General features: G+C 40.5%; 1 protein-coding gene across 1 annotated transcript; it reads right to left on the bottom strand.

The window, feature by feature from the left end:
- Nucleotides 1–1,198: 1,198 nt before the first annotated feature.
- Nucleotides 1,199–21,258, bottom strand: LOC125457207 (thiamine transporter 1-like). The gene is made up of 6 exons (XM_048541113.2): nucleotides 21,027–21,258; nucleotides 14,764–15,378; nucleotides 13,662–13,890; nucleotides 11,231–11,420; nucleotides 10,989–11,130; nucleotides 1,199–6,645 (listed from the first exon to the last, which is right to left on the bottom strand). Exons 1-6 carry the CDS (start codon nucleotides 21,162–21,164, stop codon nucleotides 6,487–6,489), a joined length of 1,473 nt encoding a protein of 490 aa, XP_048397070.1. The 5' UTR covers nucleotides 21,165–21,258; the 3' UTR covers nucleotides 1,199–6,486.
- Nucleotides 21,259–24,041: the final 2,783 nt, after the last annotated feature.

Raw genomic sequence — 24,041 nt, forward strand, 5'->3', positions numbered from 1 at the left:
GTTTCTACGTACCCCGATTGCCGTTTCCCCACTTCAGCCTATCAAGGCGAAACTCACTTAATCCTCACCACAACATTTTTAGTTAATCGGCGACCCATTTCAGTTATTGATCGGCTGGTTTAAAGTAGGATGCAGAGAATATATAAGATTTTAGTTTATTGAGCTGACTACTTGAAGAGCGCAGTCCCTTTGCTTTGGGTTGACACATAACAACATTAAGGTGCGGGAATTCCAGGATTTCGACCCGGTGACACTGAAGGAGAGGCACAGGAATCGCTTGTAGCTGGTAGAGTTTCCGTGTATCTACTGCCCAAATGCTTCTGTGTAGAAGTGGTTGTGGGAGCTTGGAAGGTGCTAAGGATCTTCGTACTCAGAATTAGACAGCACCAAGGCAGTACCACTTTTTGAAAAGGCAAACCATAGGTTTAATCACAACATAATTTAACTGTTTTGAGACAGATCATTCTCACTAATGCAAACCAATTTGATTCAAGAAATATTTCTGTACTGGCTTAAAAATGCACTGCAGTTTATTTTAATGTTACTGTGTAAACTTGGATGACTGACATTAGTTTAAGCTTCTTGATTTTAAGATTTATTACAAACCCATTTGACTGTGTTATCATAAAATTTAAAAAATATATACTTGTAGCAGAGTACTCATTTTCAAACTGAAAGGCCGTCCACACAAAATTGTAGAATTCCTACTGTGTGGAAGCAGGCCATTCGACCTTTCGAGTCCACACTGACCGTCCAAACAGCATCCTACCCAATCCCAGTAACCCCACATTTTCCATTGCTAATCCACCTAGCCTGCACATTCCTAGACACTACTGCCAAGGCAGAGATCGACAAATTCCTGATCTCACAAGGAATCAAGGGCTATGGGGAGTGTGCAGGGAAGTGGAGTTGAAATGCCCATCAGCCATGATTTAAATGGGGGAGTGGACTTGATGGGCCAAATGGCCTTACTTCCACTCCTATGTCTTATGGTCTTACATGGTTACACACAAATTTGGGAGCGAGTTTTTCATTTCCTCATGGAAAAGGACAGAATCTGCTTATCCTTTAAAGGATTTCTCATTGTGCCAAATAATCTTATTTTGTCCTGATCTAGTGAAGGTCTCTATTCATTTTTGAATTACAAATATTGCAAAATGAGCTCTTATCGATAATGTTGCGCAAATATTTGAGACAGTTACTTTGCAACAAGATTTTATTTTGATTACTGGCTTATGAGTACATCAGCTGAATTTTCTGATCATTCTGCCTTGGAATGAGATTGCAGATTTGACATGAATATAAATTAGATATCTGTCCAATATCTACTTGATTAAACGCGAGTGTGAACTAGGTACCTGTTAAATATTGGCAAATTAAATCTTTCCTGGCTATGTAATAAATGTCATGTTGTTGGAATGACATTTAAGACCAATCAAGAAAACAAAGCATGTTACTTTATTTCCACCAGCAAAATGGCAGAAAGATCCAAGACCATGAAACTGATGCTTATAAGTGATATGATAACCTAATGGTGTGTTTGACAGTGAATACTACTGAGCTTTAATCTTACATTATACTTCCTTCATTGATTTTTGCCACTAACTAGATTAGCTTGATTGGGAAAATGTGAGGAATTGCTCCTTCAGATTTCCATTTATTGCTCAAAATAGCTCACTGCTCAACAATTTTAAGTTTATTTAAAAATAGGTCAAACTCTTGTCTTCAGCCATTTCTAAATTTTCCTTCCACAAAACAATATAAAAAGAAATGTACTTCTGAAAGACTGACAACTCATTCCAAACCTTCTAAATAATAATAAGGTGCACAACATCAGCACTCTGCCAAATAGCTTGTTTTTGAATCATGAAAATTCAGCAAAGTGTACATTCACACAAATATTTATACTTAATGGCATAAATAATAAACAGCAACTTTAAGAATGGAGCATGTGTCACAACTCTTCAAGACTCATACACAATCACTTCATCATAAGACATTTTCATCATGTGCACTAATATCTGTGCTTGGTACATTATACACATCAGGTTAATTGAATTTATACATGGCATTAAAATCACAACGTTTTCTAACAGTACCCAAAACTAACTTGTAAGACTAACAAGAGGGGCTAAGTGAGACAAAAATACTTCATTTCACTTAATAAATAGTCTTATTTATTTTAAGGTTTTGTGGTGTCACTGCAGTTAAGTTCAAGTATCATACAGCTCTTTCATAGAGCTATGAAATTAATCCCAATATCCCAATCCCTCCTCTTACAAAAGAAAACTCCTTGCAAATCTTCCATGTTTAAGTCTCTCCAGTGGGACTTGACTTTTTACTGTACTATTACAGCCAGGCAGATTGTTGTACTATCAATAAAATTAAAAGCTACTGACATGGTAATCTTATGTAAAATCAATTTTGTAGTTGTCATTCTTTATTGAACAATCATTTTAGTTGCACTATATGTCCATACCTCAGGTATATACTGGTTCTCAATATCAAAGCACATTTTCTATCTATTGACGTTAAAAGAATAATACAAATTTGGTATCCATTATTAAAATGCTGGTAGCTATAAATAGTTGCACTCACCAGCTGAGGTGAAAACTTCAGTGCAGTTCAATGTTTAGGTTACAGCCAGAGTTCTTCAATATAATAGTTTTTCCCCTCCACTTTTTTTTAAACAATCGTATTGGATCCAGTCTCAGTGTACTGATGCATATAATTGAAATAGTGCAAAGAATAGCAATTTTTAAAATCCTTATGATTGTAACTTTTCAAGTGGCCACATATTGGCTTCGAAGTACACCAGGCATGAAATGCATGCAATCCAGTTTTATCATCTGTCTTTTGAGAAAAATCAGGTTTACTGACGACAAATTGAAACATGACAAGAACATCAATGAGGGATCACAATTTGTGGAGAGGTGGAATGGAACAAGAAAATCATCGGTTGACCTCAGACAACAGTACTCAGATTTAGTATCCAATTTAGCAGGGGAGGCCAGGGTACCTAAATCTGAGCAAATTATCAGAAAAATTAGCATGAAGATTCCACAGATGTTTACGGCCTGGATTTTAATTTATCCAGAAACGCAAGGGAAACAAACAGCCTATCACCAAAACTTCCAATTTCAGCAGAGGCCCTGCTTGACAGAAACAGACTGTCTGCTGTAATTCTGGTGAAATTAGAGTTGACATACATCAACAATTCCAACGAAAACTCTGGTTAAATGATAAACAAAAAAAAACTGCACAAATTTAATGGGTCTGTTAGCATCAGTGAAAAGAGAAAGAGTTAAAATTGAGACCAATATTTTTTCTTCAGATATGAAGAAATTATTGCACTCAACAGATTAACTATATTTCTCTCTATTGATGCTGCCAGATTTGTATTTCTCCTAATCCCACCTCCTGGCATGTATTTGCTATCCATTCGGACACTCTGTTCTCTGTTCAAATCATGGCACAGCAGATGATAGAATTTTCATTCAATAAATATCCGGAATTAAGACTCTAAAAGGTGACCGTGAATCCATTGTTGATTATCAGAAAAACCCATTCCATCCACAAATGTCCTTTAGGGAAAGAAACTGCCATCCTTACCTGGTCTGGTTTACATGTGACTCCAGACCCATAGCAATGCGGCTGACTCTTAACTGCCCTCTGGGCAATTGGGGATGAGCAATAAACGCTGTCTAGTGGCGACACTCTCATCCCATAAATGATGAAAGAATGCTGTGCTTAGCAAAGGTCTTAAGTTTTATTCCTCTGCATTCCACAATGAATTTCAGGTACAACTGTCCTTCTGTTGCCTTTGCCTCCACACACATTTCCATGCACAAGAGTATCACAGACCCTTTCACCCACCACCAAGATTCTCCCTCCAGCATTTTACCGGCACTCCACCTGTTCATCATGAACTGTCGACATGAACTTGGTTGCCTCAATTTGTCTGCCCCACTCTACGTAACTTACCTATTCAAACCTCTGTCCCTCTGAACTGACTGCACTCTGTGCACTCAGACCTAACCCTAACTTTGTAATCGAGCCTGACCGCTAGGGTGGCTCTATTATTGTCTGGTGGACTGATATCTGCATTGTGGAGGATAAGCACCAGCTCTTATATCTCTTCCTATCTTCTCCTGGACCATGACCCCACAACTGAGCACCAGGCAATTGTGTCCACAATGGTCATTAATCTTATATTATCTTGGTGATCTCCCTACTCCCTGCCAAAAGCCTCTAAAGCTCATAGACCCCAACACAATACAGCCAGCTTCTACCTCCTTCCCAAAATCCACAAACAGGACTGTCTGGGCAGACCCACCATTTCTACCTGCACCTGCCCCAGAGAACTCATCTCTTCCTACACTCCAATTTTACTCCACTGGTCCAGTCCCTTCCCACTTGCATCTGCAATTCTTCTGATGCTTTAAATCTGTTTCAGAATTTCCAGTTCGCAGGTTCCAACCACCTCTTCCTTACCACGGATGTGCAAACACTCCATATCCATCCCCCATCAGGATAGTCTCTGCTTTTTCCTGGGGAAAAAAGCCTGAACTGTCCCCATCTATCATCATGCTCCTATACCCAGCTGGGTTTGTCCTCACATTGAATAACTCCTCCTTTAACTCTGTAAACTTTCTTCAGATCAAAAAAGTGTGGCCATGGGTACCAGTTATGCCTGCCTCTTTGCTGGGTACATGGAAAATTCCTTGTTACGCTCTTATTCTAGCCTCACATGCAATGCCTTCTCTAGTATATTGCTGACATCAGTGCTGCTTCCCTCTTCACGGAATTGGAAAAGTATATCAATTTTGCTTCCAACTTACACTCTGCTCTCACCTCTACCTGTCCCATCACACTCATCCCTTCCCTTCTTTGACATCCATTTCCATTTCTGGGGATAGACTAGCAATATCCATTATAAACTCCAACTCCCACAGCTACCTTGATGATACATCTTTGCACTCTGCTTCCTGTAAAGGCTCATTTCATTTTCCTAGTTCCTCCATCTCCATCACATCTGTTCCAATGCTGCCAACTTTGACAAGGGGGTCCCTGAAATATACACCTTCTTCTGAAACCCAGGATTCCCCGGCCGACAGGGTCTTCAGCCAATCCATCTCCTGCATTTCTACCCTCATGCCCTCACTTTCCTGCCACAAGAGTAATTCAGTCCCCTCATCCTCACTTACCACCCAAACAGCATCTACATCCAAAAGATCATTAGCCACCATTTCTGCCACCGCTAGACACATTCACTTCCCCTCTTAATAGTTTTCCACAGAAACCGTTCCCTCTGGCCCTCCTTGGTCCACTCCCGAATTTCCCACATCACCACAGCACCTTTCCATTCAAATCACAGAAGGTGCAACACCTGCCACTTACTTCCTCCCAAGGACCCAGACACCTTCCAGGTGAATTAGCAACTTACTTGTACTTTGTTCAATTTAATCTTCTGTATTCACTGTTCATAATGTATTCTCTTCTACGTTGAGGAGAGGAAACCACTTTGTGGAACACATACGTTCTATCCGCAAAAATGACCCTGAGCTTCTGGCTGCCTGCCATTTCAACACATCACTACGTTTCCTGGCCAACGTCATTGTCTCAGGCTTGTTACAGTGCTCCACAGAAGCTCAGCAGAATCTGGAAGAACAGTACCTCATTTTACATTGGGGGCCCCTACTGTCTTCTGGACAGTATTGAGGTCAATAATTTTAGGGCCTGAACATCATCTCCATGATCTTATCCCTACCCCCACATACCAGATCTTGTCACATGAGCTGCTACCACAACCAATCCATTGTTAGCCACAAAATAGTCCCCATCAGCAGGTGATTCTCCTAAGTGGACCATCACCTATTCCTTTGTGTCTCTCTCTCTGGGCTCCTTCTCCACCTATCATTTATTTCTTCTCCCTCACCCCATCTACATGCCAATTTTTAACTAGTTATGATCAGTTCTGAAGAAGGATTACTTGACTGTAACATCAACCTAGCTTTCTGTCCAGAGATGGTTCCAAACTTGAGTTTTTTCCAGCAATTTCTGTTTTTGTTAAAGTTTGATCCAGCCTTTTTTAAATTTACCAGCGTCTGCAGTATATTGCTTTTCTCTGGTTAATGATCTAGTGCGAAAAAAAACAAATCGTTTGACTGCAGTTAATGTGGCCATATTGTAATTCTATACCATAACTGCACAAATATGAAACTACGCATTCCAAAAGTGGTCTTTAGTCAGTCTTATGGCAAGCATGATTTTCAAAGAGGTTCAGGTTAAGTGGACTGGCCATGCTAAATAGCCCGTAGTGTTCAGGGATGTGCAGGCTAGGTATGGGAAATGTGGGGTTAGAGGGATAAGGTGGATGGAAGTGTAGTGTCTGGGTGGAATGCACTTTGGAGGATCGGTGTGGACTCAATAGGCTGAATGGCCTGCTTCCATGATGTGGGGATTGTATGATTCGATGATGCCTGCTCAAGATGTCTTTGGCGTCACTTCGTTCCTGCAGTCCAAACGAACTGAGACGTTTTCACGTGGTCTCGGCTTTTCTCTGTATTTCTTCACAATGTTATAAACACCAAAGATCAGGAACAACGCAGCAACTGCACCAAAGTAAACTGAATAAGCCAGAAACTGGAAAGAGAAGAAAAATATTTAAGAAACTGCCTATAGCAAACAATTACTAAATCAGGAAAAGATATTTGGTTGCAAGTATTCTCCCAATCTGTGATCTCAGTATTCATTAGGTTCTGCTGAGGACATTTTACAAAACATTAAAAAAAGCTAAACTGGTAATGTATCCTATTTAAATATTAACAAACCATTGTCCACCCACGCCCACAGCTGTCACTCTACACAAATTATGAGATTTACATGTAACAAGGTTATTCCCTATCAATATGTTCAATTTTTTAAAAAGAGTTAATTTCCCAGTAATGCTTTGTGTGATTAAATTGCATCATGAAGCTCATACTATGAGAAGGACAATAACAACATGGATACAAAATTGGCTAAGGGACAAATAAAAGCAGTCACCCAAATGCAACTCAGTCCCATTGGGGATGATATGAGGACCACTGCTCTTTTTGATGTGTTCGTGACTCAGACTTGGCAGTACATGATATAATTTTGACATCTGGGAATGAGAAAACACTTGAAAATGTAGCAAATAGTGGATTTTTAAAAAATGATTCATAGAATGAGGGGTGTTCCCAGCTAGGCCAGCAGTTATTGCTAATTTTCGTGAATGGCTGCTGTCCATGAAGTAGGTACATCCACAGTGCTGAGAGAGGGCAAGTTCCAGAATTTTGCCCAGCAACAGTTCTAAGTCAGGATGGTATGTGGCTTGGAGGAGAACATGCGGGTAGTGGTGCTTCTTTGCATTTGCTGCCCTTATCCTAAAAAGTGTTAGGAGTCATGAGGATGGAACTTGTGGGCAGAGGAGCCTTCGTGATTTAGCACACTGAACCTTGAGCTCGTGCACATTGCACAGTGGCAGCATAGTGTTGAAAGGAATGAATTCTAAGGCTAGTGAATAGATTACAAATGAATTCAGCTGTTTCATTCTAAATCATGTCAGACCTGCTCAGTGTTGTTGGAACTCCACTCATCCAATAAAGTGTGGGAACAGGCTCAGCAGAAGGCCACGATGGATCATCAGTACCATACTCTAGCTTAAGATGGATGTAAATGCTTCAGCCTTGTCTTTTGTAGTGATGTGCTGGGCTCCCAGTCACTGAGGGGGTGCTATATGGGAACCACCTCATCCAGTGAATTGCTTCATCACCATTCACGACTGAATATGCAGCACTTAGATCTGATCCATTAATTGTGGGATTACTCAGCCCTGTCCTTTGCATGTTGCATCTGCTAATTAGTATACAAATAGTTCTTCATTGAAGCTTAATCAGAGTGTCACCTTATTTTTAACGTATACCTGGTGTTTTCTCCTACAGTCTTCATTGAACTAGGGTTGATCTCCTGGTTTGAGGGGACATGCTGAACCATGAGGTTACAAACGGTGATTTAAAGCAATTTTACTGTTGCTGATGACCCACAGTCCTTCAGTGATACCCAGTTTTGTGTTGCTAGATCTGTTCAAAATCTATCCTCTTAAGCATGATAGTAGTGCCACACAATGCAATGGAAGGTATCCTCATTGTGAAGACAGATTTCATCTCCATAACGACTACTCAGTGGTTATTCCTAGTGATACTATCTTAGATGGATATTCCCGACACTGCTGTTAGTGATGGACATTGAAGCCCTCCACCCAGAGCATATTTTGCACCCTTGCCACACTCAGTATTTCCTCCAAGTGATGTTCAATATAAGAAAAACAAATTTGTTAGCTGAGGAGGTGGGTCAGTAGATGGTAATCAGCAGAATGCTTCCTTGCCCATATGAGAATTCCAGACCTTGAAGTTTGAACACTGAAGACTCCCACAGCAACTCTTTACTAGTGGATCTTTCCCTACTATGGGTCAGAGCATTCTCAAAGATGTTAGTAATTACGTCTGTGATAAAGCCATACTCTAAGAATCATATCATGAAGACAATATCAGACTGTTTGACTAGTCTGGAGGACTGTTCTCCTAATTTTGGCACAGACCTCCAAATGTGCACAGGAAGACTGTCAGATCAGTGGCCAAATTTGCCATTATTCTTTCTGGCACATGGGTGAATGCTGGGTGGTCCATCCAGTTTCATTTCTTTTTAATGACTTTTTCACAGTTGGATATAACTGAATGGCTTGCTAGGTCATGTTTCCCTTTAGACTAATTTTGAATTCCAGACTTCTTTCACTGAATTCAAATTTCACTATCTGCTACGATGGGATTCAAACCCAGAACATTTGTCTAGAGCAATGGATTATTAATCCAGTGAAATATCTTCCTGAAGTCTAATGGTGCAGTGATAAGTAGATTGATGAAACGAGGAGAGAGAGATGGCAGATAAAGGGAACACAAAAACAAAGGTCTGACACTGCAGACAGTAGGCCTTTAAGATTGCCAGACCAAGTCAAGGAGGCCATTTAGAAGAAAGCCCAAACAGATTCCTTGGCTTTAGAAGTACAGGCCAAGTACTCAATGAGGTTAATGTTTCTGCAATACTCAATGTCTCTACTGATGTAGTGTGCCCAATTCTGGGCACTGCATGTTAGGAAGAATGTCAAGGGCTTGGAGAAAATGTGGAAAAAAATCAAATCAAGTGAAATGGCAGCAGAGATGAAATATTTCAGATGCGAAGATTAGAAAAGTTAGTCTGTTTCTCTTACAGGAGCTGGTTCAGATTTATGATAACAAAGTGTGTAGCTGGATGAACACAACAGGCCAAGCAGCATCTCAGGAGCACAAAAGCTGACGTTTCGGGCCTAGACCCTTCATCAGAGGGTCTAGGCCCGAAACGTCAGCTTTTGTGCTCCTGAGATGCTGCTTGGCCTGTTGTTTCATCCAGCTACACACTTTGTTATCTTGGATTCTCCAGCATCTGCAGTTTCCATTATCTCAGGTTCAGATTTATGTTGTTCGTTTTCTGCACAAATCAAAAATAGGCTATTTAATGTAACCATGATGTTCAGCTCCTGATGCTCTGTCATCTTCCCTTTTAGCTAAAATATAATGGAGTGGCTATAAGGTTTTGGATTAGATCTGTAGCTCGAGTTTGCGGGTGTTGAAGCTGAATGGCTCGCCAAGCAGGTTTGTTGTTCTGCAGATGTTTTGTTACGGTGCTTGGTAACATCCTCAGCGCAGCCTCTGATGAAGTGCGGCATGTCTTCCCACCTGGTTTTTACACACAATAAAACACGTGGAACGTATATAGGGTCGAATTCAACCATAGAGGCCACCCGAAAGTGAGGCAATCCATTGCACGGACCCCAGAGTTTAAAATCTAGGGTCTGTTGCGATGGATTGCCTCAGTTCCGGATTTCCTCTGATCTTGAACTTCAATAGTAACCATCCCAGCACACACAAACAAAGCTGCGTGCGAACACTATTTAAAAGGGCAACAGCACACTGCAGCAACATGGAACTACGCCAAGAGGAGGAGGAATACCTCTTCCAAGTGTTCAAGGATAATGGATAGCCAAAGAACTGGGTCAGGTGATGCCTACAGGCACTGCATCAGAAAGCTTCTACACGCCCCGACACACTCATCACTCTACCCTATATCAAGAACATATCAGAACTCAGGACTTCTACGACAGCTGAGCATCAGAGCGGCACACAAATCCACATCAACCCTATGACACAGCAGGCCAAGCAGCATCTTTGGAGCACAAAAACTGATGTTTCAGGCCTAGACCCCTCATCCACGTCCCAAAACATTAGCTTTTGTGCTCCTAAAATGCTGCTTGGCCTGCTGTGTTCATTCAGCTCCCACACTTTGTTATCTCGAATTCTCCAGCATCTGCAATTCCCCTTATCTCTCTCAACCCTACGACAAGTGCTCATTCAAACGCAAGACCCACTGCCACCATGGACAAGACCAATGTCATCTACAAGATCCCCTGCAGACACTGCGAGAAGCACTACAAACAGGAAGGAAACTAACAACAGAAGTACATGAACACCAATTGGCTACCAAAAGACATGACCAGTACTCACTCATCTCAATTCACATGGACAAGGAGAACCAGGATTTCGACTGGGACAACACCAAGATCCTGGGATAGGCTAGACAGACACAAGCACGAGAATTCCTGGAAACATGGCACTCCATGAAGCAGGCTGTGAATAAAACACATTGAATTTGACCCTATATACATTCCACCATAGAGGCCACCCGAAAGTGAGGCAATCCATTGCACGGACCCCAGAGTTTAAAATCTAGGCGGAAAACACACCAACACTTCAGAGGCTACACTGAGGATGTTACCAAGCATGATAATGAAACGCCTGCAGAACAACAAATGAGCTCGGCAAGCCAACCAACCTCAATGTAGTGGCTATTGAAGTGTCAAACTGATCCCTTACCTGTCCAAATATGTCCAAATTCAGGAGACTAGATTCCACCACAATCAAGGTCAACAGAGTCTGAAGAACTAAGGCGACAAATGTATTTACACCAAACACCAAAGCATACAGCTCCACACTCAGATTTGCAGCAATCTTATATCTTTTAAAAAGAAAGGCAGGCAATTAATACTCAGTTTCCTTAAAATTGCTACAAAATTAAATTTTCAATAATATTTTTGAAAGCAAAAAACTCTACTCACGTTGCTACAGTAATAAGCATCATGTAAATAATTCTGAAAACAATGTAACAGATGTAGCACACCCAGATATTTTGGACAATGTCCATCAGAAACACTGAAACAGCAACAACATGAGAAAAGACCAGGAGTGAAACTTCACTCCAGATGGACGATATCTTTACATAACCTACAACAAATGCTGCCACAGCACCTAAACATAGACCAAAAGAGAGAACATTAAAATAAAGTTAAATTATAAACTTATCGTCCTCTTCAGTCAGTGTGTTTTTAAAGCAATAAAGCATTCAACACATGTTGTAACTGTATTTGGCAATGACAATGTATAAATCAAAATTTATGACTATTAAAATGAGTATAATTAAAGTACACTGGTCACAAGAGAATTAAACAGATGACGGATACATACAAAAACATTGCAATGCGTTAAAATTTTCCAGCATTTCAGCTTTACTGATAGGGACAATCACTAGATCATTCTGGAGCCTTAAATATCGGTTCACATTGCCAGAGTTAGACTGTTGATATTTGGCCCCTCTGGTTATGAGCTGAAGGAGATGATCCATTCAACGCAGTTTATCTTACTCCCCTATTCATTCATTCATCTTTAAAAAGTTATTACAGATTCTGCTTCTGCCATTGTCTCTCATGGGACATCAAGAACCTTACCAAATCCCTTACCTAAAAATTTTCCTTAAGTAGCCTTTTGGACTTTTGGCAACTATTATCAGAGGTCCTGATGAGTTGTACAGCACAGAAGATGCCCTTCAGTCCATTAAGTATGCTGGTCTCTTCCAAAGCTAGGATTTCCAATAATTAAGGACAATTAAACCCTCATCTTATCACTTAAAACTGCTTGGCTGTTTTCCTGAAGTCATTAGACTTCCTGTAACTAGCAGCTGGATCACTGCTCACATTAGACTGTTAGCTTAATTTTGAAAAATCAGAAGTTCACTTAAATGAAAACCCTGTTTTAAAAGTCAAAACAGTTCCAGTATCTTCCAGTTTTACACACAGTCCATAAAACACGTGTATCCCTAACTGCTAATTAACTTAGTCTTCCAATGGGAAAAAACAACTAACTCAAACTCCCATCTTGTCTTTAGTTCCCAAGTACTCTTTCACATTTTACCATGGTGTAGGTTTTTTATCATTCCTTGTTTCATTTTAAAACACGACTTTGCTTTTTCAAACTTGAAATTTAATTTGACTTCCTTACGTGCAATCTATTAACTAGTCTACATCCTCCTGAAAATTACAAGCGGTTTTTAGTGAGTTCTGACAGCCATTTTTAAAATCATGTATTTATAAACAGAATATGTAAAATCCATGTTATTTACATTAAGATTAATTGTGCAAACACTGACTAGTATGTTTGAATTAATTCTGTGAAAATATTTTGTCCCTCACATTCTCTTTCAAAAATAATCAATGGGCAGTATCCACATGAATTCCATACAGCATACTAATCAAATTCCTTTGAAAAAAATTAAAGATATCCTTTCCATCATTCCCATATGTCAGACATCATTCAGGCTGCTCTCAATTAACTCTCATTCTAGCTACAGATTTAAGTTTTAACCCATATTAAAATTTTTAGAATCTTATACATGACTAACATTAGACTGACTGGTCTGGTACCCAGTACTGTCAAAATTATTGGTATGTTCCATTCGGTTTCTTTGAGCATATCATTAATACATAGTCTTCTGGTATAACTTCAAAGATAAGTGAACCACCTGAATCTGGCACTCAAGGCAAAAGTTACAAGAACAGAGTTAGGTTACATCGATAGCATAGGGGTTATATGGATAGGTGAGATAGCTAATGTTGAGAAGGTAGCTGGAAAGGGTATACAAGGTACACACTTGATGGACCAGCAGCTCATGAGCGTCTGTACATCTGTAAAGATCTTTGATCTTTCAGATCACTCTGAACATATTAAGCTGCACACAAGCAGAATTCAATAAGTTTTACACTTGAATTCTATCATTTTTATCCTTATACAAACTTTCAATGATAATCCTATACTATCTTTACCTCAAGATTTTTTAATCCTCAAACTTTCATCAGTGAAAACTGATACAGAGAACTCATACAGTACCATCATCCATTAACGTCTGTTTTCATCTCTGATCAGCCCTGTATAATTAAAATTCTTTACTGTTTCTCTTCTCTTTCTTCTCAACCAATATTATCTTTTTTTGTTTTGTTGTTGTAACACATTTGAACTTTGCATTAGATATATCACACATCTTGAGTTTTGAGCTAGAGTTTGAACGAGGTTTTGTTTTGTCAGTAAGTGCCTAGATTTTTCTGTTAGTTTTGCTCAGAAAAATGTCAAATCCTTTATCAAACAAAAATATTCATACCTTGTAGCAATTTACATGCAAACTGAACTGCTTTCATTGGGAAATTATTAATGTGAGCATACCCAAAAGCGCAGATGCTGCTTCCACCATTCCATTGTAAATCTGGGTATTCTGGGAAGGACGTATTCGCTCCCACAAGATTTGAATGTAATTCACTATCTGAAAATAGCCACAAGTCGATAACGCCCACCATGCTGACCAGCAGAGCAGTGGCCAAGAAGAATAGCACTGCAAAAAAGTCTTCCATAACATTGCAAGAACAACGCATATTCGTTTGAAGGGCATTTTATTCTGAAAAATAAAACAGAAGTTTAAAAATATATCTAAGTGTTTAAATAGGTTTCATAAAGAAGCATTATACAATATTTTGCCCCAAGGAACTGCTTTTTATATTTGCAAATTGGATACAGTACAGCAATATTCTTATTACAAAAGCACTACAATTATTGATTCAACATTGCTGTGACATTTCAGCTAAGCTGCAAGAAAGCTGCATGAGGTTAGGTTTACCTATCACTTTAAAAGAAAAGCAACATTAATAGCCAATGTGCCAATGCCATTCATGCTGTAGCACAGGTCTGATCTTTCTCCCCTAACACCTGACTGCCAACGAACAAAGTATGAGAAGACAAAAAGAGCGAGAGAAAGGCAGGGCAAGCAAAAAAAGAAAAGCACAAGAGAAAACAAATTAGCAGATTGGGCTCACGGGAGGGGCAGACAGGAAAATGTTATCGATCACACTTCTCCTCTTCCCCTTGCAAGGAATCTAGGAATAGCCAGCCCTCGTGGTTTACGTAAACCTTTGTGATTTAGTGGAATCTGCTTTCTCTTCTTTAGTTTCTGTCAAAATGTTGTGCAACTATCACAAAGCCAGAGTTCAAAATCGGCTGGTAACATTTAGAGTAAGGATATTAGCAGCATAAAGAACTTACTACTCATTCAGGGCATATTACCTTTTACATTACGTTGTGTAAAAGGGTAGGTATCATGAAGCAGGAACATAGATTTGCCTTTTAAAGCAGCCATTTTTGCTGTACTCAAGAAAAGAAATATAGAGGCAAGTGAAAACCTAGGTTCACACTAGATGCTCACCCAAAATACTACACTTCTGCAGAAAGGAAGCAAAACCACATTAATATAAATAAAACATTTTAAATACATTACCGTAGTTTCAGTGGCATCTGAGGTGCTATCCATTGGTTCTGCCAGATGTTCATTTAGCATATTGTCAGCATTATCACAGTTTAGTGGCATCATTGATGCAGATTCTTCTTCTTCTGACTTTACACCATCATATTCGATTTTGAGTCCATTATGGTCTCCTTTCACTCTGTGAAAGAACATGCTCTTCTGTGGCATTGGAAGAAAGATTGATATAATAAAACCAATTGCCACACAGACTAATGATATAACATTGAGGTGGAAGAGGGACACCTCAGCAAATGAGACCAGGATTTGTCCAGTAACTGATCCCACTGTGTACCCAACACAAGTGGCACAACGACAGTATCCAGTTACTTTCTGGTACACATTAGAGTCCACTACGGAGTAGATATAGGAGTAATAAGCCACCTCCGATGCAGTTACCATTCCATAGAAGAATTCCAGAAACTTCATTGCCAGTAGTCCTTGGGCATACAACAACATCAACCAGGTAATGACCAAAGCTGCGCCTTGTAGAACGATGATGGGTTTGTATCGGAGGTAATCAGTAGCCAGAAAGATGGGAAACATAAGCACTAAGTAGGAGTAAGTCCACACTGGAAAAATCTCATTCACCTATTTAGGAAAACAGAAGCCCAGCAGGTTTAATACAAATGATTAATTAATAATTTTCAAATCACTGTCTCAAAATGCAAAAAAACATAATTGTTAAAACTTGAATGAAACTATGTTTATAACTACTGTAGCTACAGTAGATACATGATAAGAAGCTGAAATGAAAATTAAAACTGTAAAACAGAATTTTTAATTCCTTTTGAAACTAATTTATTGAGAAAAAGCTCAACATTATGAAAATCATAACTACCCTTCATCCTAAGTTTTCTCCCATTATACCCTGAAAATGATAAATCATGCTGCAGTTGTCCCACAAGAACTAACAAGCAATTATCTCACTAAAGTGGCATTGCCTGGCAAGAACAAACAGCGAGAGACCAGACAGTCAATACGACATCTATATGAAGGACAACACAACTGGAATCTCACGGCATCTAAGATCCACACGTGCGCACATCGACATTTCCAGTTGAGGGTTAGTGGTGGTGCTCAGGAACCGAAACTTTGGTTGATTCGTCCTGACCTGTTTGTTTCCCTCACACAAGGGAGGCACATACCATTGTTGGAAATGGAATGCTGTCCAAGCTGAGAGTAGCTAGGATGGCTCAACTGTAGTGTTCATATGCATTCTAGTGTGGCAATGAGGGACAAAAACAACTCATTTCACTTTGTATAAATGGTGAGGAATCAGCCCTTGAGATTTCATCAATTACTAATCTCAAATTAGCTTCTTTCAGCTTGTTAAAACTGTGCAGAACTCCCAACTGTGTTTTTTTTACAAAATGCACAATTCCATTACAATGATGCAGAGATCAAGAACACCTTGCTCCAAGTGACACAACCATGATATACTACAGTGGGATCTCACAGATGGGCTAAACAGTATATCATTAGTGACTGGCACCAAATTCTGTCCAATACGGTTAAAAAGAACAAATTTATATTATTTGCAAAAGAATACACAAGGATGTTGCCAGGTATGGAAGGCTAGAGTTAAAAAGAAAGGCTGCATACGCCAGGAGCTTTTTCACTGGAGCGTAGAAAGTTGAGAGGTAACCTTACAGAAGTTTGTAATATAACGAGGGTAGAGTCAACGGGTAGTTATCTTTTTGCCTAGGATGGGGGATTTTAAAAAAAATGCACCCTGGTCTTTAAGGTGAGAGGAGCAAAATTTAAGATACTAGAGGCAAATGTTTTAAAGTGGGTGTTTCACATGTGGAACGAACATTCTGAGAAAGTGATGGATACGGGTAAAATTACAATGTTTAAAAGACATTTGGAAAAGTACACGAATAGGAAAGGTTCAGAGGGATATGGATGAGGAGGAGGCAGGCAAGACTAGTTTTCTGAGATAATGGGAACTGCAGATGCTGGAGAATCCAAGATAACAAAAGTGTGGAGCTGGATGAACACAGCAGGCCAAGCAGCATCTTAGGAGCACAAAAGCTGATGTTTTGGGCCTAGGCCCAGAGTAGTTTTGTTTGGCATGCACTGGTTGGACCAAAGGGTCTATTTCCATGCTGTGCAACTATGACTCCAAGTCCCAAATTTTAAACCTTTGCAACACCATGAAATACTCTACGTCCATCAGAGATGGGAATCAAACAAACAGTATATATAAAGAGAAGACAGACCAGTTTCTGTAATAACTCATACTACAATCAATCTAATGCAACCTTTGTATTCTCAGTGCAACTTCACAATATTGTTAATCATTGCTAGTCCAATCTCCAGGCAAACAGCTCCTCATTTTCTTACATTTATAGGTCACAGAAAATATTTACAAAACTTGAAGTAGAAAGCAGGTAAGTGAGAGGAATTGAACACTTCCTTCTATAGTGATGTTGTAGAAAATTTAAAATTTAGGACATGTTTTATTGGAAAATAAAAAGGGCTATTCATTTTGACCCCACTGGGATGTTTACCTATTAGTTTGAACAAATACAGATTTTGTATCTGAATGATATGTGAAATCATGCTTGTCTAACTGAATTTTTTTTGAAAAGGAAACAAAGAATTAATGAGGTAATACTAATGATATGGGCTGTATCGATTTCCAGAAGACATAGTACTATGCAACAGATTTCTAAGGGAAGTTATAGGTCATGGTATGAAAGGGATAGTAGCAACATGGAAACAAAATTTGCTGATTGATAGGATAGAGTCAAAGGCATCTTTTTGGCTAAAATGACATTCATGATGGAGATCCCCACGAGTCCATTTAGACCCTTGCTTTTTCTGATATACATCTATGATCTGGATCTAACTGCGCAGGGGATAATTTAAAAGTAACACTAAACTTGGAAAAAAACTAATCTGCAAGAAGGATAGTGTGGAACTCCAAAAGGACATTGTCAAGTCGGTGGAGGGGATGCATAGATGGCAGATAAAGCTCAATGCAAACAAGAGACAGGTTTGGTCACAAGAATATTCAAAGTCAACATAAAGTGGGGTGACAATTCTAAAAGGGGTACAGGAGCAGAGAGAGTGGGTGTATATGTGCATAGACCATTGCAGATAGAAGAACAGATGGAAACAGCAGCTCATAAAGCCCATATTGTCCTCAGCTTTATTAATAGGGGCACAGAGTACTGAATTTGCTAAGCCTGTACAAGATATTTTAGTCCTCACTGGAGCATTGTGCACCATTGTGGGTGCCACATTATAAGAAAGGTGTCAATGCATAGGTAAGAAGTGATTTACCAGTACAGTTCCAGGGAAGAGGAACTTCAATTATGAGCATAGACTGAAGAAGTTGAGACTGTTCTAAAGGGGAAAGAAGGCCAAGAGAAGATTTGATAGAAATTTTCAAAACCATGAGCAGGTTGGAAGAAGCTGTTCACACTCAAAAGAAACAAAGAACAAAGACGGCATAGATTTAAAGAAATATGCAAAAGCAGCAAGTGTGATGAGAGAAATGAAAGAACTTTTTGACAGAATGAGTAGCAGTCAGAATATGAAATGGACTGTCTGGAAGTGTGGAAGGGGCAGGTTGAACTGAGGTTTTCATGACAGCATTGGATGATTATTTGGCTAGAAATAATGCGCAGCCTCTGGGCAATTAAGGTTGAGCAATAAATTTTGGCCTCATTCTGCACATAACAATTCTGAGATTGTATGGATTAGAGGCAATTGTGCAAAGTCACGGCAGGAAACTGGAACAAGTCACTGCAAAGTAATAATCTATGGAACTTCCTTTAAAACTTGCAATTAGATTGCCTCAGGATAATATACTGTCCAACATAAATTTAAATTAAAATCTGTATTCACTGATTAAGGAAAACACGTCAATTTGTCAGAATCACTTACATTTTCGGGTTTAAAATGCATGCATGCTTGCCAGTTTCTTGGACTACAACTGCAGAACTAATAGCATGAGGGAAATACTCTTGAATAAAAATCAGTGAGCATAATTACGCAAAAGCTTAATGAGGTGGCAAACAGTGAAAATTGTGTAGTTGTGGTATTGTGCTCCTCCACAGTACGCACCAATAGATTTGAGATTGAAATGAATGCACTGGCAGGAATGCTGCATACTTGCCCATGAGCTCTACACTAAAACTGCTACAGGTGTTAGTGGATTTCATAAAAATCACAACTGTTAGGAGGTGGCTATACAGCCCATTGTGCCTGCACTAGCAAATCACTCAGGCCATTCCCTCACACATCCTGTTTTCAGACAGTAGGCTGATTCCTATTTGAATCTTCGATTGACTCTGCCTCCATACACACAAGCAGGACATTCCACACCTTAACTACTCATTGCATGAAAATTACTTTCACGTGTTTGTTTCCTTTGCCAATATCTCATTTGCAATCTTTTCATCAGTATGCAATTTCTCCCCATCTAACTTATCCAGACTCATGATTTTAAATACTCGCAGATCCCCTTTCAGCCTTTTCTTCTTCAAAGTATCTTCATAACTGAAGTTACTCACTGTACTCTCTCCAACACATTCACATCTTTCTTAAGTACAGCACCCAGAGCTGCTTGCTATACTCCAGCTGAGACCGAACTAAAACTCTAAGCCAAATTCAACATAATTCAGCCTTGCTCTTTTTCATTATGCCCCTATAAATAAAGACCAGGGTACTGAATGTTTTATCAAATCACTGTCCTGTCACCATTGATGACCTACACACATATACTTCTGGTTTTCTCTGCTCCTGCCCACTCCTTAAATTGGTACCCTTCATTTTGTATTGTGTCTCCATGTTCTTCCTACCAAAACATCTCACTTCATATGTTCAATGAACTTCATCTATCATTTGTCTGTCAATTTTATCTGAATTCAGTTCAATCAAGTGACTATCGATTTGTCTGAATTATTGTAAAACATTTCCTCACCAAAGTTAAACTTATAGATCTGTTATGGTTAGAGGAATTTTTACACCCTTTTTTTGAACTAAAGTGTGACTTTTCCAATTCTCTAGCCTTCTGATGTCATTTGCATCTATGCAAGAATAGAAAGTACTGGAATGCCTCTGCAATTTATCTTGGAATGCACAGCATCCTGCCCCAGTGAGTTTTAAACAGCACAAGTGGAGTTGCCAGAATCTCCTTGCATTGTGTTGGAGACTTTTAAAATAAAATTAGTGTCTTTCTGTTATTTCTCTCCCCACACCCAGTTGTTTTCCTAACCTTTATTTAGTTTTTCTGTACATCACTTAAAATCTATTTTTTTCCCTTGAGCTCCTAATTACAGCTTTGCGTCTTAAGTAAGGGTCCTTTATCCTGATGTTTGACCAGCTGAGTTTCAGAAACCATAGTTCTATTACGTGCTGAGAGCAGTAAATTACGTTTTAATTACCGTACTATGAAGTTTTAAGGTGTGGATGGAGATCAGCAACAGCAAGCAGTTACCTGCGGCCACAAGATCCAGGCTAATGTGATGCAAACATCCACCTTGAGACATAAAGATAGCACTTATTTTTATTACTTAAACTGAAATGAGATTCAAATTTGAAAACATTGCACATACTCCGGAAATCAGACATAGCAGCATGGTCGGGGGTATGAGCGCAAAGACAGGGGGCTGCTAAACATTTCTAGCATTTTCGGCGGACGCATGTCAGATTTTCAACATCCAAGGTTATTTTGCCTTCTCTTTCCATTTAAATGACTCTTCAATTACCTTGTTTAGTCTCGGGCTCACAGTCACAACACGTGGTGACAAAACAAATCCGGTTTGTGCGGAATACATGGAGGTGTTAAACCTAAAAATTCGTCGGGAAGTGAAATATAATTTGCTGTCTCACGGTGCTGACCTTGGTGGCGCCAACCCGCCGACAGTCTGAAGAGGAGCTGTACTTTCACAGCACTTTCTGCGGAATGGGCAACTCCGTCAGAGACTCAACACAGCACTGAAACACCAAGGTTGTTGGAAACATAAACACTAAACAAAATATCGCCCAACAGAAAATAACCGATACGTTCGTCCTCTTAAAAGTTCGCCTGCTGCAGCTGACACAATGTACCATCTTGGATGATGCACCTTTCTAAACAGGAATTCACGTCTATAAACAGCACACTTCTGTAAAGATAGTAGGAACTGCAGATGCTCTACACCTTAAAGTGTCAGGTTCGCAAAGGTCGGAGGAACGGCGGTGAGCGCCCTCTCTCCTGCAGTGCCCCATTTCTCACTCACCTGCTGCTCGGTCAGGTTTTTGTCAGGTCCCATTAGGTAAGGAGTGAGGAAAGGTTCAGACGGCCGTACATTGGAGAAAAACCCACAGATACAGAGCAGTGTGGTGGGGTAAAGCCAGTTGCCGCCGGCTCTCTCCATAGACACGCACTGGCGGCAGTTGCAGCTCGCGGGTCCCTCCGTTCACGCGCTCTGAGACGACGTCCCAGACCAACCGCCCACAACCACCCAACGTTCCAACAGCAACGCAACAAGCCAGGAGAGCGGCCCGACGTCATCAAACAGCGACTGGCAGCGCAACTTTCTAATGAACGCTTGCCCTTCCCATTCTGAGCGAGGAGGTCGGTAATGGATCGAACAGAGGGAGCGCTGACACACTGCACCAAGGAGTGTTTGGGGAATAATAGGATTTAAATTTCACTTGTTTCACAATCTCGTATAAATATTTTTGGTTCATTCTGTTTTATCTTCATTTCTTTGCCTCAATTAACCTCTGCGCTGCTTAAAACAAAAACTGCAAAATTTCTCATGGGCAGGAATGGTTGCTGGATCTTCCAGGGTTTAGAATATTTAAAAAGAATAGGGAGGGGGGAAAAAGAGGAGGGGGTGTAGCACTACTAATCAGAGAGGGTATCACAGCTACAGAAGCTTCCATTGTCGAGGACGATCTGCCTACCGAGTCAGTATGGGTGGAAATTAGGAACAGCAAGGGAGTAGTCACCTCGTTAGGGGTTTACTACAGGCCCCCCAATAGCAGCAGGGAGATTGAAGAAAGCATAGGTCGACAGATTTTGCAAAAGTGTGCACGCAGTAGGGTTGTTGTAATGGGTGACTTTAACTTTCCTAATATTGATTGGAACCTCCTTCGAGCAGAAGATTTGAATGGAGCTGTTTTTGTAAGGTGTGTTCAGGAGGGTTTCCTAACGCAGTACGTTGACAGACCGACGAGGGGAGAGGCCATTCTAGACTTGGTGCTCGGAAACGTGCCGGGGCAGGTATCAGATCTTGTGGTGGGAGAGCATTTTGGTGATAGTGACCATAACTGCCTCACATTCTACATAGCTATGGAGAAGGAGAGGATTAGGCAAAATGGGAGGATATTTAATTGGGGAAGAGGAAACTATGATGCGATTAGACATGAGTTAGGAAGCATGGACTGGGAGCAGTTGTTCCATGGTAAGGGAACTGTAGACATGTGGAGACTGTTTAAGGAACAGTTGTTGGGAGTGATGAGTAAATATGTCCCTCTGAGACAGGCAAGAAGGGGTAAGATAAAGGAACCTTGGATGACGAGAGCGGTGGAGCTTCTTGTGAAAAGGAAGAAGGTAGCTTACATAAGGTGGAGGAAGCTAGGGTCAAGTTCAGCTAGAGAGGATTACATGCAGGCAAGGAAGGAGCTCAAAAATGGTCTGAGGAGAGCCAGGAGGGGGCACGAGAAAGGCTTGGCAGAAGGAATCCGGGAAAACACAAAGGCATTTTACACTTATGTGAGGAATAAGAGAATGGTCAAAGAAAGAGTAGGGCCGATCAGGGATAGCATAGGGAACTTGTGTGTGGAGTCTGAGGAGGTAGAGGAAGCCCTAAATGAGTTTTTTGCTTCTGTCTTTACGAAAGAAACGAACTTTGTAGTGAATGAAACCTTTGAAGAGCAGGTGTGCATGCTGGAATGGATAGAGATAGAGGAAGCTGATGTGCTGAAAATTTTGTCAAACATTAAGATTGACAAGTCACCAGGCCCGGACCAGATTTGTCCTCGGCTGCTTTGGGAAGCGAGAAATGCAATTGCTTCGCCACTTGCGAAGATCTTTGCATCCTCGCTGTCCACTGGAGTTGTACCTGAGGACTGGAGAGAGGCAAATGTAATTCCTCTCTTCAAGAAAGGAAATAGGGAAATCCCCGGCAATTATAGACCAGTAAGTCTCACGTCTGTCGTCTGCAAGGTGTTAGAAAGGATTCTGAGGGATAAGATTTATGACCATCTGGAAGAGCATGGCTTGATCAAATACAGTCAACACGGCTTTGTGGGGGGTAGGTCATGCCTTACAAACCTTATCGAGTTTTTTTGAGGATGTGACTAGAAAAGTTGATGAGGGTCGAGCTGTGGATGTGGTGTATATGGACTTCAGTAAGGCATTTGATAAGGTTCCCCATGGTAGGCTCATTCAGAAGGTCAGGAGGAATGGGATACAGGGGAACTTAGCTGCTTGGATACAGAATTGGCTGGCCAACAGAAGACAGTGAGTGGTAGTAGAAGGAAAATATTCTGCCTGGAAGTCAGTGGTGAGTGGGGTTCCACAGGGCTCTGTCCTTGGGCCTCTACTGTTTGTAATTTTTATTAATGACTTGGATGAGGGGATTGAAGGATGGGTCAGCAAGTTTGCAGACGACACAAAGGTCGGAGGTGTCGTTGACAGTGTAGAGGGCTGTTGTAGGCTGCAGCGGGACATTGACAGGATGCAGAGATGGGCTGAGAGGTGGCAGATGGAGTTCAACCTGGATAAATGCGAGGTGATGCATTTTAGAAGGTCGAATTTGAAAGCTGAGTACAGGATTAAGGATTGGATTCTTGGCAGCGTGGAGGAACGGAGGGATCTTGGTGTGCAGATACATAGATCCCTTAAAATGGCCACCCAAGTGGACAGGGTTGTTAAGAAAGCACATGGTGTTTTGGCTTTCATTAACAGGGGGATTGAGTTTAAGAGTCGTGAGATCTTGTTGCAGCTCTATAAAACTTTGGTTAGACCGCACTTGGAATACTGCGTCCAGTTCTGGTCGCCGTATTATAGGAAAGATGTGGATGCTTTGGAGAGGGTTCAGAGGAGGTTTACCAGGATGCTGCCTGGACTGGAGGGCTCATCTTATGAAGAGAGGTTGACTGAGCTCGGTCTCTTTTCATTGGAGAAAAGGAGGAGGAGAGGGGACCTAATTGAGGTATACAAGATAATGAGAGGCATAGATAGAGTTGATAGCCAGAGACTATTTCCCAGGGCAGAAATGGCTAGCACGAGGGGTCATAGT

The sequence above is a fragment of the Stegostoma tigrinum genome, chromosome 12, assembly GCF_030684315.1.
Source record: "Stegostoma tigrinum isolate sSteTig4 chromosome 12, sSteTig4.hap1, whole genome shotgun sequence".
Lineage (NCBI taxonomy): Eukaryota > Metazoa > Chordata > Chondrichthyes > Orectolobiformes > Stegostomatidae > Stegostoma > Stegostoma tigrinum.

Excerpts from the sequence above, each read along its gene's own strand:
- LOC125457207 (XM_048541113.2), bottom strand. The coding sequence starts at position 21,164 with ATGGAGAGAGCCGGCGGCAACTGGCTTTACCCCACCACACTGCTCTGT. Across the intron at positions 11,421-13,661 it reads AGCAGCATCTGCGCTTTTGG|GTGCTGTGGCAGCATTTGTT; the intron begins GTATGCTCACAT and ends GTCTATGTTTAG. Across the intron at positions 6,646-10,988 it reads ATTTGGACATATTTGGACAG|TTTCTGGCTTATTCAGTTTA; the intron begins GTAAGGGATCAG and ends TTCTCTTTCCAG.